Source organism: Solenopsis invicta, chromosome 9 (genome assembly GCF_016802725.1).
Source record: "Solenopsis invicta isolate M01_SB chromosome 9, UNIL_Sinv_3.0, whole genome shotgun sequence".
Lineage (NCBI taxonomy): Eukaryota > Metazoa > Arthropoda > Insecta > Hymenoptera > Formicidae > Solenopsis > Solenopsis invicta.
The window spans coordinates 14,525,281-14,538,308 of record NC_052672.1 but is presented as its reverse complement, the minus strand read 5'-3'; the positions used below and the strand labels follow the sequence as shown (position 1 = coordinate 14,538,308).

At 31.4% G+C, this 13,028-nt stretch overlaps 2 protein-coding genes across 2 annotated transcripts; one reads left to right on the top strand and one right to left on the bottom strand.

Annotated features, from left to right (window-relative positions):
* Positions 1 to 675: 675 nt before the first annotated feature.
* LOC105194451 (transcription initiation factor IIE subunit beta) lies at positions 676 to 2,442 on the top strand. The gene is made up of 4 exons (XM_011159360.3): positions 676 to 922; positions 1,368 to 1,626; positions 1,709 to 1,915; positions 1,994 to 2,442. The coding sequence occupies exons 1-4, from the start codon at positions 861 to 863 to the stop codon at positions 2,306 to 2,308; spliced, it is 843 nt and encodes a 280-aa protein (XP_011157662.1). The 5' UTR covers positions 676 to 860; the 3' UTR covers positions 2,309 to 2,442.
* A 147-nt stretch (positions 2,443 to 2,589) lies between these two features.
* LOC105194450 (ras-related and estrogen-regulated growth inhibitor) lies at positions 2,590 to 13,018 on the bottom strand. Its single transcript, XM_011159359.3, has 6 exons — positions 12,595 to 13,018; positions 10,923 to 11,036; positions 7,768 to 7,824; positions 3,720 to 3,793; positions 3,354 to 3,620; positions 2,590 to 3,277 (listed from the first exon to the last, which is right to left on the bottom strand). The coding sequence occupies exons 2-6, from the start codon at positions 11,017 to 11,019 to the stop codon at positions 3,122 to 3,124; spliced, it is 651 nt and encodes a 216-aa protein (XP_011157661.1). The 5' UTR covers positions 11,020 to 11,036; positions 12,595 to 13,018; the 3' UTR covers positions 2,590 to 3,121.
* Between the last annotated feature and the right edge of the window lie 10 nt (positions 13,019 to 13,028).

The window sequence follows — 13,028 nt, the reverse complement described above, 5'->3', positions numbered from 1 at the left end:
GTTCACCTATTAAAGGATCCGCGATGCCACCCGTTGCGGAGACGATCCGTCCCGCGTCCGCCGCGTTCTGGAAAGAACGTGAATGCAAGCGCGAAGCGGCTTCGTCTCTCTCTCTTTCTCTCTCTTACGCGCAGTTAACTTCACGCGCCAAAAGTAACGCCGTGCCGCGGCGCGGCGCGTCGCTACATATCTGTATCGCTTTTGCCGTACATTTTCAGTTGATCGAGTAATTATGATGTAGCGTAAATGTAAGTTTTATTTACCAGTTAAACATCGCGATGACATTCATCCTCAAACCGACCAATCCGCCTCAACATTGCCATGTTCTGCAAATGAAGAAGAAACACAATTAATAATAGAGAAAAGGTTGTCTCTCCCGGGCGATCAATTTCGCACACCGCGATTGACGTGGCACACGATAGCGATGTACCTCGTGATCGTTCGAACGAATATTGAGAAATACGCGTTCGAACGAATTATAATGCGAGGTTTATATATGTTACATTTATCAATTAAGATCCGCGATGCCACTCGTTCCGGAGCCGATCCGCTCTTCGTTTCCCGGACGGTCAATTTCACGGCGACTCGATGCGCCAAAAGTGACGCCATCTGCACGGCGCTGCTTGATATCTGTGCATACGACTGTATATGTATGTGTAATGGTACAACCGCGCGCAACAACGTCACGAACATATGATGAGAGGTTAGGTTTCGTTATAAGATAGAGTATTGGAGTATATCAGTGTACGTTGATCGACTAATTGATTCATTGTTTCCTCGTCGACATTACATTGAATTATGAAATAAAAAATTCATCTATTGATAAAGACACGTTTGAATTTTGGAGAAACTGTACAACCATGGATCCAGCTTTACTTAAAGAGCGAGAGCTCTTTAAAAAACGTGCTCTAACCACACCAATGTGAGTAATTATTATTTCATCTTTTATCTCGTCATTATGCGTCACATGTTTAAAGCAAAATTTTGAAAAGGAACAATAAAAAGTATTTATATGCAGGCATTTAATTTTAAATTGTGTAGGTAGTTTTATTTAATACAAATCTTGCTATGCTTGATATATAACCTAACGTACTAGCAGTTTGTCACAAAAAGGAAAGTAATATATATATATATATATATATATATATATATATATATATAGAGAGAGAGAGAGAGTGTATAAAATAAAGCAAACACAGTAACTAGTGAACTGTTAAGTAACAATTTTAAAATTACATTGGAAACGTCTCACTCTATTGCACCAAGTAGATCTCAAAAAAGCATTGAAATGATAACGTCATATCCATATGTCACAATTTTTAGATTATTTACATGAAAATATAAATATATTTCTAATAATGTTACAGTGTTGACAAAAGAAAACAAGAAAAGGAAGCTACGAAAGATGAACCATCAAAGAAAAAACCTAAAGTATCCATGGTACCTACAGGACCAAAACTGGATATGGTCAATTATAAAACCATGTCTGGTAGTACACAATACAAATTTGGTGTGTTAGCAAAGATAGTAAAACACATGAAAGCGAGACATCAGGAAGGAGATGACCATCCGTTAACATTAGAAGAGATTTTAGATGAAACAAATCAATTAGATGTTGGATCGAAGGTATCGTTTTCTATTATATTTTTATTTTGTATTTATATTTCTTACTGAGGCAAACTACTTGTAATTTTTAATGTATTTTTAGGTCAAACAATGGCTACAGTCTGAAGCTTTAGTACAAAATCCTAAAATTGAAGTAACCGAAGGTAGATTTGTGTTTAAACCTATGTATAAAATTAAAGATAAAAAGTCCTTACTGAGACTTTTAAAACAACATGATTTGAAAGGACTCGGTGGTATATTATTGGAAGATATACAGGAGAGTTTACCACATTGTGATAAACATTTAAAGGTAAGTACTTACAAATAAGTAGAAATTTTTCTTTCTTGTTGCAATTTGAAAAATTTTAATACTCATTATATGTTTTAGAGTTTACAGAACGAAATATTGTACATTATACGACCACTTGATAAGAAAAAGATTGTCTTTTATAATGATAAGACAGCTCAGTTTCCTATTGACGAAGAATTCCAAAAGTTATGGAGAGCTGTTGCAGTAGATGCTATGGATGATCAGAAAATAGATGAATATCTTGAGAAACAAGGAATTAGATCAATGCAAGATCATGGACTCAAAAAACCAGCACCAATCAAACGAAAGAAACCTGTTAATAGAAGGAAACAGTTCAAGAAACCAAGAGACAATGAACATTTGGCAGACGTTTTGGAAACGTACGATGATTAAGTAAGAATTATACGATTATCCTATTATATAAAGTTTTTTAAAAATTACTATGACTGAATGTAAATAAAATAAGAATATTACTAAATTTATTTTGTAAATATTTTAAATAAAAGTATTATGAATTGTACAAAATATTTTTAAACATTTTTCTTTTCTTTGTCTGTACAAATTAATACTAAACGCAATACCACTTACATTCCAAATATTTGTTTACACCTAATAACAGTAATTAAAATTAATTTGTTTAACAATTGTAGTTATAATTTATTTTAAGTATTTAATAAATAAGTAAAACATTTATTGTCATTTCACATTGTAAGTACAAAATAAATAAAGAACTGTGTAAGTTACAACACTTATATAAACTATATATAGATATTGATCACACACTTGCAATCAGTCTTTCAAGATTTTTTAGCTAAAAAACTGATTGTTTAATTTGGTGGAACAATAAAAAAGTTATAAAATATATTACTATTTTGTGATACAAGGATATTACAAAACTATTAAAAATGATTCATTTATATTAAATTCCTAACAGCACATGATATATGAATATTCGTATATGATACAATGAATATTCTAAATTATTCATACATGTGCTATTGCAATTGATATGTGAATTTTATTACATTCTATAGATTGAAAACTGATATTTTCTTTGGTATTTACTGCTTTGCTTTTCTTTCATTCATTATGTAATAAATTATATTTCTGAATACTCCACTTCCTTTTTTTACTTTTCTCCAGACACTGTATTAATTTTTCTGAAGTTTTTTTTTCATATCTGTATAAATACTTAGAGCAACAATATTAATCCTTCGGTAAAGCAGAGTCGCTTTTTCCTCTCGAATAAGCACGTGTTGCTTTACCACCGAGCATTCTGTCCAGCAAAGATTGTTTGTTTCTTCTTCTAGCTGCAAGAACTTCTCTGCATAATTCGTGAAAAGATTCCGCGACTTGAGCGACCTGTATAAATTATTTAATTATTTCAAAAAGATCTATAAAAACCATGCAACGATAAGTTATTAAAAATTGCAATTACTTGTTCAGCTGCAGTTATTTCACTAAACCAGCATTCAAAATCTTTCGCTAATATCTCTCCCTCCTCAGTACTGACTTGTCGTAAATGGACCATATCAGCTTTATTTCCAACAAGAGCAAGAGGCATCGCAGCTTCAGGATCGGCGACTGCGAGAGCTTCTTTCGCTTTTCTCACAAAATTAAAAGAATTTCTATCTGTTATCGAATAGACCAACAGCAAGCCATCTGCCCATTGTAACGTTTCCATCGATGGCAGCTCATCCTCACTCTAAAATGTTATATACAAGTATATAAAGTATTATATGTGAGAAATTATTTATATAGATCAGTATATAAATTGTGACATTTTGTTGTATATAAAAATTACCTTTGGACATGTATCTAAAATCTCAAAAAGAATTGGTTCCCCATCGACTAGTACCTCATGTTTGTATCTGGTTTCTACAAAATAAAAATAAGATTTGCTCTTAATGCAATTATATAATAAAACTATTATTTATAACAGAAGTACAAAATTATGCGATATTTATAACAATGTAATACTTTATAAAACATTAAAAAATTTTTTTTCTCAAGTTTTTTAAAAATTTGATCTGTAAATGTTTAAATAGATCTGTTGCCAGTAATCTGATTTAAATATATATTTTTTTATTTATAATTATTTTTGCTAGTGTAATTGTTAATTGTCAATTTATTTGAAGTTCTACACGAATACAACTGTTTCTTTCAAACATATAATAGAAATTAATTTTGGCATTTTTTAAATTCTTGTTTTATTAGTAAATTTAGCTATCAAACATATTGTTTCTTCTTTCGTTTATAATATATTTTGAGAAGTATTCTACAAGACACAAATTGTTAGCAATGATGGTTCATGATGATTCAAGTAATAGAAAAATAGAAAATAAATTATTCGCATTTATTATGACATTAACATATAAATTTTTTTATATTTTATTCTACATCGCATAAAGAAAAAATCTATATGCTCGCAGATTTATATGAATAAATGAAAAAAATCTAACACGATTATCTGTGTAACTTTCTATCACGCGAATATTTCTAGTATAACAGAACAAATTTGTATATCATTTAAGCAATTTCTTGGATCGGATTTACTTACTTTGAGGCGCTAACGCGGCACGTGCTTTCCTCCCGTTTACGACGGCGTCTGTATTTGTGCAAAACGAAGAGTTTTGTTCGAGTATCAACCTCGCATTAGTACCCGTCCTGTCTAGTGTCAAATTCGTCTTCGATAAATTTAGAACGAACGCGGACTGAACTATGCAGAGGGAGAATATACGCAGCCTTAGAAGCGGATTACAGTTGCTGGCAATTTTTCAAACTGACACGTTATTCTGTTATATACTTTGCCACCCATACGTTAGTTTTATAAAGCATATGAATTAACAAAAAAAATTTGACAAATATAACGTTATGATATATAATGTATTAGAATCTATATTTTTATAATTATAATTTCTATAATACTAAAAAACTTTTGCTAAAATATTATTCTTAAGACCTATCACGATTTTACAAATTTCAAAAATCAATTTAATATTCGTAATATTATCTTTACGAGTTCACTGTAGAGCAAAACGAAACGCTTAACAGAAATTTGGTATTTATATTAGAGCTTTAGTAAATTACATATTTCAATACTTCTGGATGTTCGATCGAAATACAGCGCACTTATAATCTATAAATAATAATTTCTTGAATCTGTACATTACTGCTGACATTTGTTCTTAACTTGTACAATCATTTACTTATTATGTCGTAACATTAAACGATAATTGCAGAAGTATCTATTATTTAATTCGCGCGCGAGAGTGCGCGGAAGTGCAACACGGTGCATCAGTGGGTACCGCGTGAAGTTGACCGCGCGTTTTACGAATTTGTTCCGCCATCTTAACCCGTCCACTACTTTACCCGTTACCTCATGTGATTTCGCGAACATCGAACGCGTCGTAGCATCGTCCGCTCGTTTTTTCTTCGCGCTAATTCTCTATCGAAACGTAACGCAGCACGCGTCGCAGTGTGCAATACGTGTTATCAACCTCGGGAGTGCCCGTGCAAAGTTTCGCGCGAGTGTTTTATTTTGACGACTCTCCCGCGCGCGATCCTAACCATGTTTTCGCGATGATCGAGCTCAGATAACATCGGAGCTTAGATAACCCGTAAGGTGTCTCGCGAATGTCTCTAGTAATCAGTGATCGTAATTAGTAGCGTTTGAGTATATATTTCGCGAGTGAGTACATAGTGTGTGAGTGCCATGAAGAAGCAACCAAAGGGCACGAGAGACGACCAGACGACAGCGTCCTGGGAGGCATCGGGCATCGGCGGAGCATCACCATGGGTGAATAACTTAATTATACTTATTACTTGCCTAATTGACCATTTACTCTCGCGACAGTCGTGTGGCACATTACGAGCGTAAATACATAGTACATATATAATATTGTTCACTCGCCTGTATGTTCGTCCGATTCTGAGTGAGCGAGCGAGCGAGCACGAACCAACACGAATGAACAACTCGCCACAATACAATGAATACGAACCGCACTTCCAGGACAACGGCACTGTTTGCACTCATTGACTGCCGTCCGATATTCACTGTCAGTGCTGAAAACCTGTAGTGCATGTAACGTTTAGATTGGTGCGTTGTTCGCTCGTGTTTGTTCGCGCTCGCTTGCTTGATCCGGTTGCATACATATTATATAAATATACATATATAAATATATACATGAACACGTTTCAAATTTGCATCAAATATTTTGTACTATTGATATGAAAATGAGACTACTGTTTCCAAAATTTGGAAAAACATCTTTACGAAAGTAGTCCTTCTCAAAAATTATTTTATTAAATTTATTTCTATATGAAAAAATAGAAATAAAAGGTCAAACGTATACAGTAATTATATTTTTAATATTAATTATTTGGACACTATTGTAATATGATAATATTTGTGTTTCAGATCTGTGTTCCTGTTGCAATTTCACTGCTGCACATCGTATCTGTGAGTCAATTCACAGATACACATTCTTTTTTGTTTTAGATAATGTTTGAGATAATGGATTTATGAAATAAATCTGAAAATTAATGTAATATATTTAAAAAAAAATTGTATTATACATTTAACATGTTTATGTATGTATAAAATGTCAGGAAAAAATAGTAAAAAATTAATTAAAAATCTTTTTCCAATATCTTTTATTTTATAGATCCATTATTTTAAAGTAAATTAGGACACTAGGACAAATAACAAAAGCGATAGAAAATGTTTTGCAAATACAGTAAATTTGATAAAAAATAATAAAATGTATAAAAATAATAGAAATGTAATGGTTTTTACATGAAAGAGAATTTGTTTCGGATTTCAGTAAATATATTATTAGTTTGTACATTTTTTTATTGAGCATACAACGCATAAATCAGTTGTTTACTAAATGCATTGTATGTTTCTAGATACTTGTTTTGAAAGATTTGCGTTCAGTAATTTAGCTCAATCTTTTTTATCGCAATGTTTACACTGTATCAAAATAGATTTTATTTACTCGAATACTTAATTGTTTAGTAATACGATTTTGCAATATAACGGTTTAGCGCATATACGTGGATTTCTTTTTACACAGTATTTTTTTACATGATTCTTTAATACATTTTATTCATATTTACACCGTTATTTCATGCAATGAATAAAATATCGATTTTAAACAATTTTTTCTCTCAACAAATTAGTTCTTGTTTATTAAATAAAATGTGTCCAATAAATGCATTTCTATATTTTTAATTGCTTTTTATATAGTGTGCTATACTTTAATGTAAGTTTTATTTTGTTGCAAATCAATTTTTTCATGACTTTATACAGCACGCATCCACCGTGTGAAAAGATATCTGAATATATTTAAATCGAGTGATAAGTCGGATTAGTACTTATTAAGTCGTTAACGAAATTACAAACAAAAATATTTGCGAATCAGATCGAATTTAATAAATTGACAGTTATCGAAGTGATCGAAACCACTATTGGTGGCGGTATTGATAGCTGTACATACATATTGGCAGTCATTAGTTAGGTAGATGCGCGTTAAACATATGTTTCCATTTCAATTGTGGTGACGCATGAAAGAGAAAATAGAAAACGTAACTCTATGGATGATGAGAGATGGTAGAACTTTAAAGAGAGAAAATGTCTCGCAACAGATCGTACAATATTCGAATTGTGTCAGATTTCACACGAATAATCGTTTCTCTTCTCAGCTGAGCGTGACTCAATTAATCTTTAATTTAAATGGGATTTTTAAACTGAACTGTTCGCCTCTCAAGATATTTTCAAGTGTCTCACCTGATAGACTTTTGAAACAAATTTTAAGTAACTATAAATACAAGCTTAAGATCTTTCTCACCTGATTGATGATCGTATTCCCCGATGTATCTCCTCGTCAGAAATCTCACTGTCAATGCTGAAACATAATGGAAATATATACTGAGCGCGTACATAGTTCAAGCGTGACATAATTATGTTGTACGTGGTATAATTGAGTTGGCAAACTATAATGACAGGCTACTCTCACAACGTCGCGTCTCGAATTCGTATGCATCGCGGTGATCTACATTTCGTCCGTTTGTTACAGTCACGTCTATTTACGCAAGAGAAAATCAACGCGAAAATACTATCTTTTGATATCACAATTATTGCGTTATATATTATCTGTTTAACCACACCTTGCAAAACAAATTTAAGACGTTAACAATAAGACTTGATAATTGAATCTATATAATTAGCTCCTATGTAATTATTTCCATCTGCGAACCGAAAGTTTATAAATACATTATTAAATTTTATTTATATATTATATATTTTTATACAGAGTATTCCTGTAAATTTGTGAATTAAAATTCTACGGCAAAAAATTCTTGAAAAATTTAATAAAATAGTTATTTGAAAATTTTTATTTTAAGCAGTAACTTTTGATATAGAAGGGTTTAAAACTGTACATTCAGAGATTAGTGTAATGATTACTTGCACATGCTCTTTTAAATGTTTATAATTGGCTAATTTTTTAACTTAGTTTTATATTTTAAAACTACTGTTTTTTTTAAATAGTTTTACAAATAACTATTTTATTTAATTTTTTTAGTATTTTTTTATATTTTTATTCGCGAATTTTGGAATACATTGTACAATATATATAATTTATTTATCAATATAATTATATGCCCCTTTAATTTTTAATTGACTGATATAATTTTTTTATATATGTATAAGAATTAAATCGAAAAGAGAGATTAATATTTCATCGTTGTATGAAATATTTTCTCGTTACTCCAATATTAAACGTAATAGTCTCTCAATTGTAAGAAAACTTGCGTTGAATCTGACGAAATATATCTAGACGAAACGTTCACTATTTCTGCGGCACTTAATCGTCGGCGCGCTATTGAAGCGATGTCCGTTCCATAGTTTCAATATTTTGCGTGAAAGTGATGAAAAGAGGTTGATCTTATGCTGACGTGTGATCTTCTCGATATGATACTGTAACTAAACATATTGCGATTCGATCGGGAGAAACGAGAGCTACAACCTAGTGACACGCTTCGAGGTGTACACCACACTATTTTTACCACATGCATCTACAACGGCGCCACAAAACCTTGCACGATACTTTAACGCCACCGTAGCTTATTTCATTTTTAAACGTTTGCGGTGAATACACTTTTTTTCGAATACGAACAGTTAGTTTACATCGATTCGAGTAGTACCGAGGAGTAATCAATCTGAAGAAAATTTTTTTACAATAAAGTTAACGTTTTGCGAAATTAATAAATTAATAGGAAATAGACGACTTACCGAAAGAAAAGATAAAAAAATAAAAAAAGAGTTTGTGCAAATATATAAGTTAAATGATTATATAACAATTTCATGAATGTAGACATTAAAATTTGTGTAGGGTATATGTATTTTTGTCTAAAATATATGATGTTTATGTATATGCTTAAAATATATATAATGTTTAGAATATAGGACAATTTTTTGATTGACAGGGACACGTGGATATTTCGAAGGCCAGCAAATTTATTAGCAATCGGTTTATTTGTGTTGAAACTAAGATCATTGGGATGCCGCTTCGTTTCTCCTCGATTTAATTCCAATGTCAGTTAAAGAAAGAATTTAAAATTAACTTCAAATTCTTAAACACAATTTTTTTTGTAAAAAAATCTTACTACAACGAATAAATAAAAATTAAATATAAAAAATTGAGTTTTTAACTAAAAGGAGATAACAATTAAAATATCGTGACAAAAAAGAGAGAAATCTGAAAGATTTTCAAAAAAAATTTAAAATGCATCGGTAAAATTAGAATATCTTTTGAATTATTCTAGCACGATATCTTGGACGATATCTATTCAATTTAAAATATATAGTCATTGTTTTCTTCGTCCCGAGTTCAGAACGTGCTTGTAATGTTGGCGCGCTTTTTTTGTTGTTAAATGCTTAGTAGCTTATTTTTCACTAAAAGTAAAACAAGGATTTTATCTACCTACCAAAAAAAATGTTAGAAAAAATGTTTTTTACAAGTTATCATGGTTTTTATTATAGATGTTGCATTGCTTGAAATATGGAAGAAACAATATTTGCCTAATATGAAGTTTTGGCTGCAAAGAAATGTTATGAAAAGCATGACGGAATCAAGACTCAATGATGATCCAAGGCGGATTTTGAAGTAAAATTTTATAAATAGCAAGCACCTATTTTGCGGCCAACAGAAAAGACGCACAGTTCTGGCGAGGACGGACCAATTATTTATTCACCTATGCCTTTACACTTGCCATTACCAAAAATACACGCGGTTAGCTACTCAACGCATATTTCATATATGCATTTTTTATTACGCGGAACATAATTCGTGATACTTGTGCATGTACTTGCACTTGAATTTAGAACGTCGACATTTATTACGAGGTTATTTCTTTTTTGAAGTACATTTCCTATTTTTGTTCTCTCGTTCTTCTCTTTGCAATTGTTTCCTCGCGGAACAATATCGCAACTTTGCTAATTGCACCCTAAGGTCTTTTGATTTATATAGATTTGCAACTGCTGAGTTGCAATTTGTTATTACGTTTGCATGAATGAGAATTAAAATAAAGCGTAACGGCACAAAAGTATTTTTAGAATATTTTCTGATTGGCATAATCAGCTTTTTTACCTTTTATTAATTAGAGCCAGAAAACGTTTGAAAATTTTATTAAGTTGTGTTTAAAAAATCATAAGAAACAGCAAACATAATTTTTCATATAAAAATTTATTGTTTTTTTAAATAAAATTTTTATTATTAATTTGACTATTTTACGAAACATAAATCCGCTTCTTATTATACAGGGATTGCACTTTTATTTCTCGGTGCCTAAGAGAAATGAGTATCTTTCTCGTAACGTTAATTTTAATTCACAATATTTTTATTCTACAATTTTCTTACGTTGATATTAATATTTGCATTAATCCGGAAAGATCAGTTACACTTTATTTTATGGAAGTTTTGTTTTATCAAAATACACTTACCACTTTTGCCAACTCCTGGAGCTCCTATCACAGCTACCTTAACTTCGCACAGCGAACTCTTCTTTCTTCTGATGCCTCTAATCGCATTTGACGTCATGCTATAAGCATTTGTCACTGTAGAAAAATAAATTAAAACTGTATTAAAATTGTCGCAAAATGTCGAACAAATACAGAAGAGTGTTTCCAAACGTATATGAAATTATTCTTTGATTAAAAGAATACTCAAAATTTAAAAATAATACATCTGACAAAATGACAAATATTTTTATAAACAGATAGCTATTTATGTAAACTATAATTATTATTATCAATAATATTTATCATTAATAAATTAGTTATTATTAATTATTATGAATAATTATTAATAATTATTTTCTTTTCTGTTAGTATTAATATTACTATTAAATTTAAAAGTTTACGTGCTTGCTTTAAAAAAATAATTACATTAGAAAGGTAGGATACGCGAGTTTTGCATTTATTGTTAAGCTTCGCTGCGAGAGAGTACTCCGTTGTTCTTTTGGATTATCGAACAATCCATTTACCGGGTGTTCCATTTCCTCTAGAGCGCAATAAAAAAAAAGCAAAAATTTTTACAGCACTTCGTAGCATCCGTCGCTTGTTTCTCTTTGGGCGCATGTTTGAATAAGTCGCGCTACACTTGAAAAGAAGAAGGGAGCGGCATGAGCGTCTGTCTAGAAACGAGAGAAAGAGAGACAAAGCGAGGAGCGGCTTAAGAGGAGAAGGCAAGATGTGACGGGTACATTAATAGAACGGTTTGCACACACATGTTCCATGGAATCTCGGGAATTTCTTCCACTGTCTAACAATGTACCGGGGTTACGAATACCGGGTACGATAGGGACGATAATGTGGTTTGTTACGAAATTTCCGTATAGTCTCGTGCACTATGACATAGATTCGATGCCGTTTTTAATCGAGTTCATTAAAGTCCGCAGTGACTATTTATATATAATAATAACATGCCATCTTAATTTATGATCGGCTGACAGTTAAATAAAAAAGCTCTAAATAGCTATGTAAATGCGAAAATTAGTTCAAATGTTTTTCTTTTAATTTCTAAAATGTTAAAGTATGCGGCGATTTAACGACACACTTTCTTAAATGAATGCACATTAATGGGTCTTGGAACATTTCACCGCATAACGAAGTAACCGCGATCGTGTAGCGTAGATATAAATAAGTGTTATAATGACGTAAAAATATGTAAATGAATATACGTAATACAAGTGGACAATATTTAACACACGTAAATATACTTTTTTTGGCGAGAGATACTTTCTCCCTTCCTTTCATAAGAGCAACTTTTTTCTACCTTTTTTTTCATTTATTTTATAATTTTACAGCATTACTTAATAGCGTACGTGAAAGAAGCTACTTTAAATATATAATTATAAAATAAACCAAATGCAATTATTTTTCAGTACGTTTGGAAAGACTATACAATTAAACTACATTAAAGTTACATTATACTCTTGTATCATATAAAAATATTATTGATATGAGATTATTGATATGAGATGATTTTCATCGATAAAAGTTAGAAATGCAATATTGACTATCTTATGTCAGCAACATAAACAAATATATGCCTATTATGTATAACTATTTAAAATATATTATATAAATTTAAAGTACTTCCATTGAAACTTACCGGGTCAGCTAAAATGCACTTTGCTACAAAACGCTATTGTTTTATTGTTTCACTTTACACGCTCTCTATCGATGCATATCGCGATCAAATTATTTATCGAGTAACAGGATACAACAGCTGTAACTTGAGTTACAGGAAATGCAGAACGTTTCACGGAATTACCTATAGAAAATTAATTTTGCAGTTTTAGATCAAAAGATCGTACGCGCGCGATATAGGCTTTCCACTGGCGATAGAGCATAGCAAATTTGTTTACGATCACGATTAAATCGTAAAGAGACGGAAGATGATAGATCGGCTGGTAATTACGCGTCTGTACACGTGAACGGCAATAATTTTGTTCGATTTCGCAGCTTCATGTACCGCCGCGGCTCTTGGTCTCAGCGCGACTGTCTCGTCCCATTCTCTTCTGGCTGGCTCGCGAGGCCCGCCAG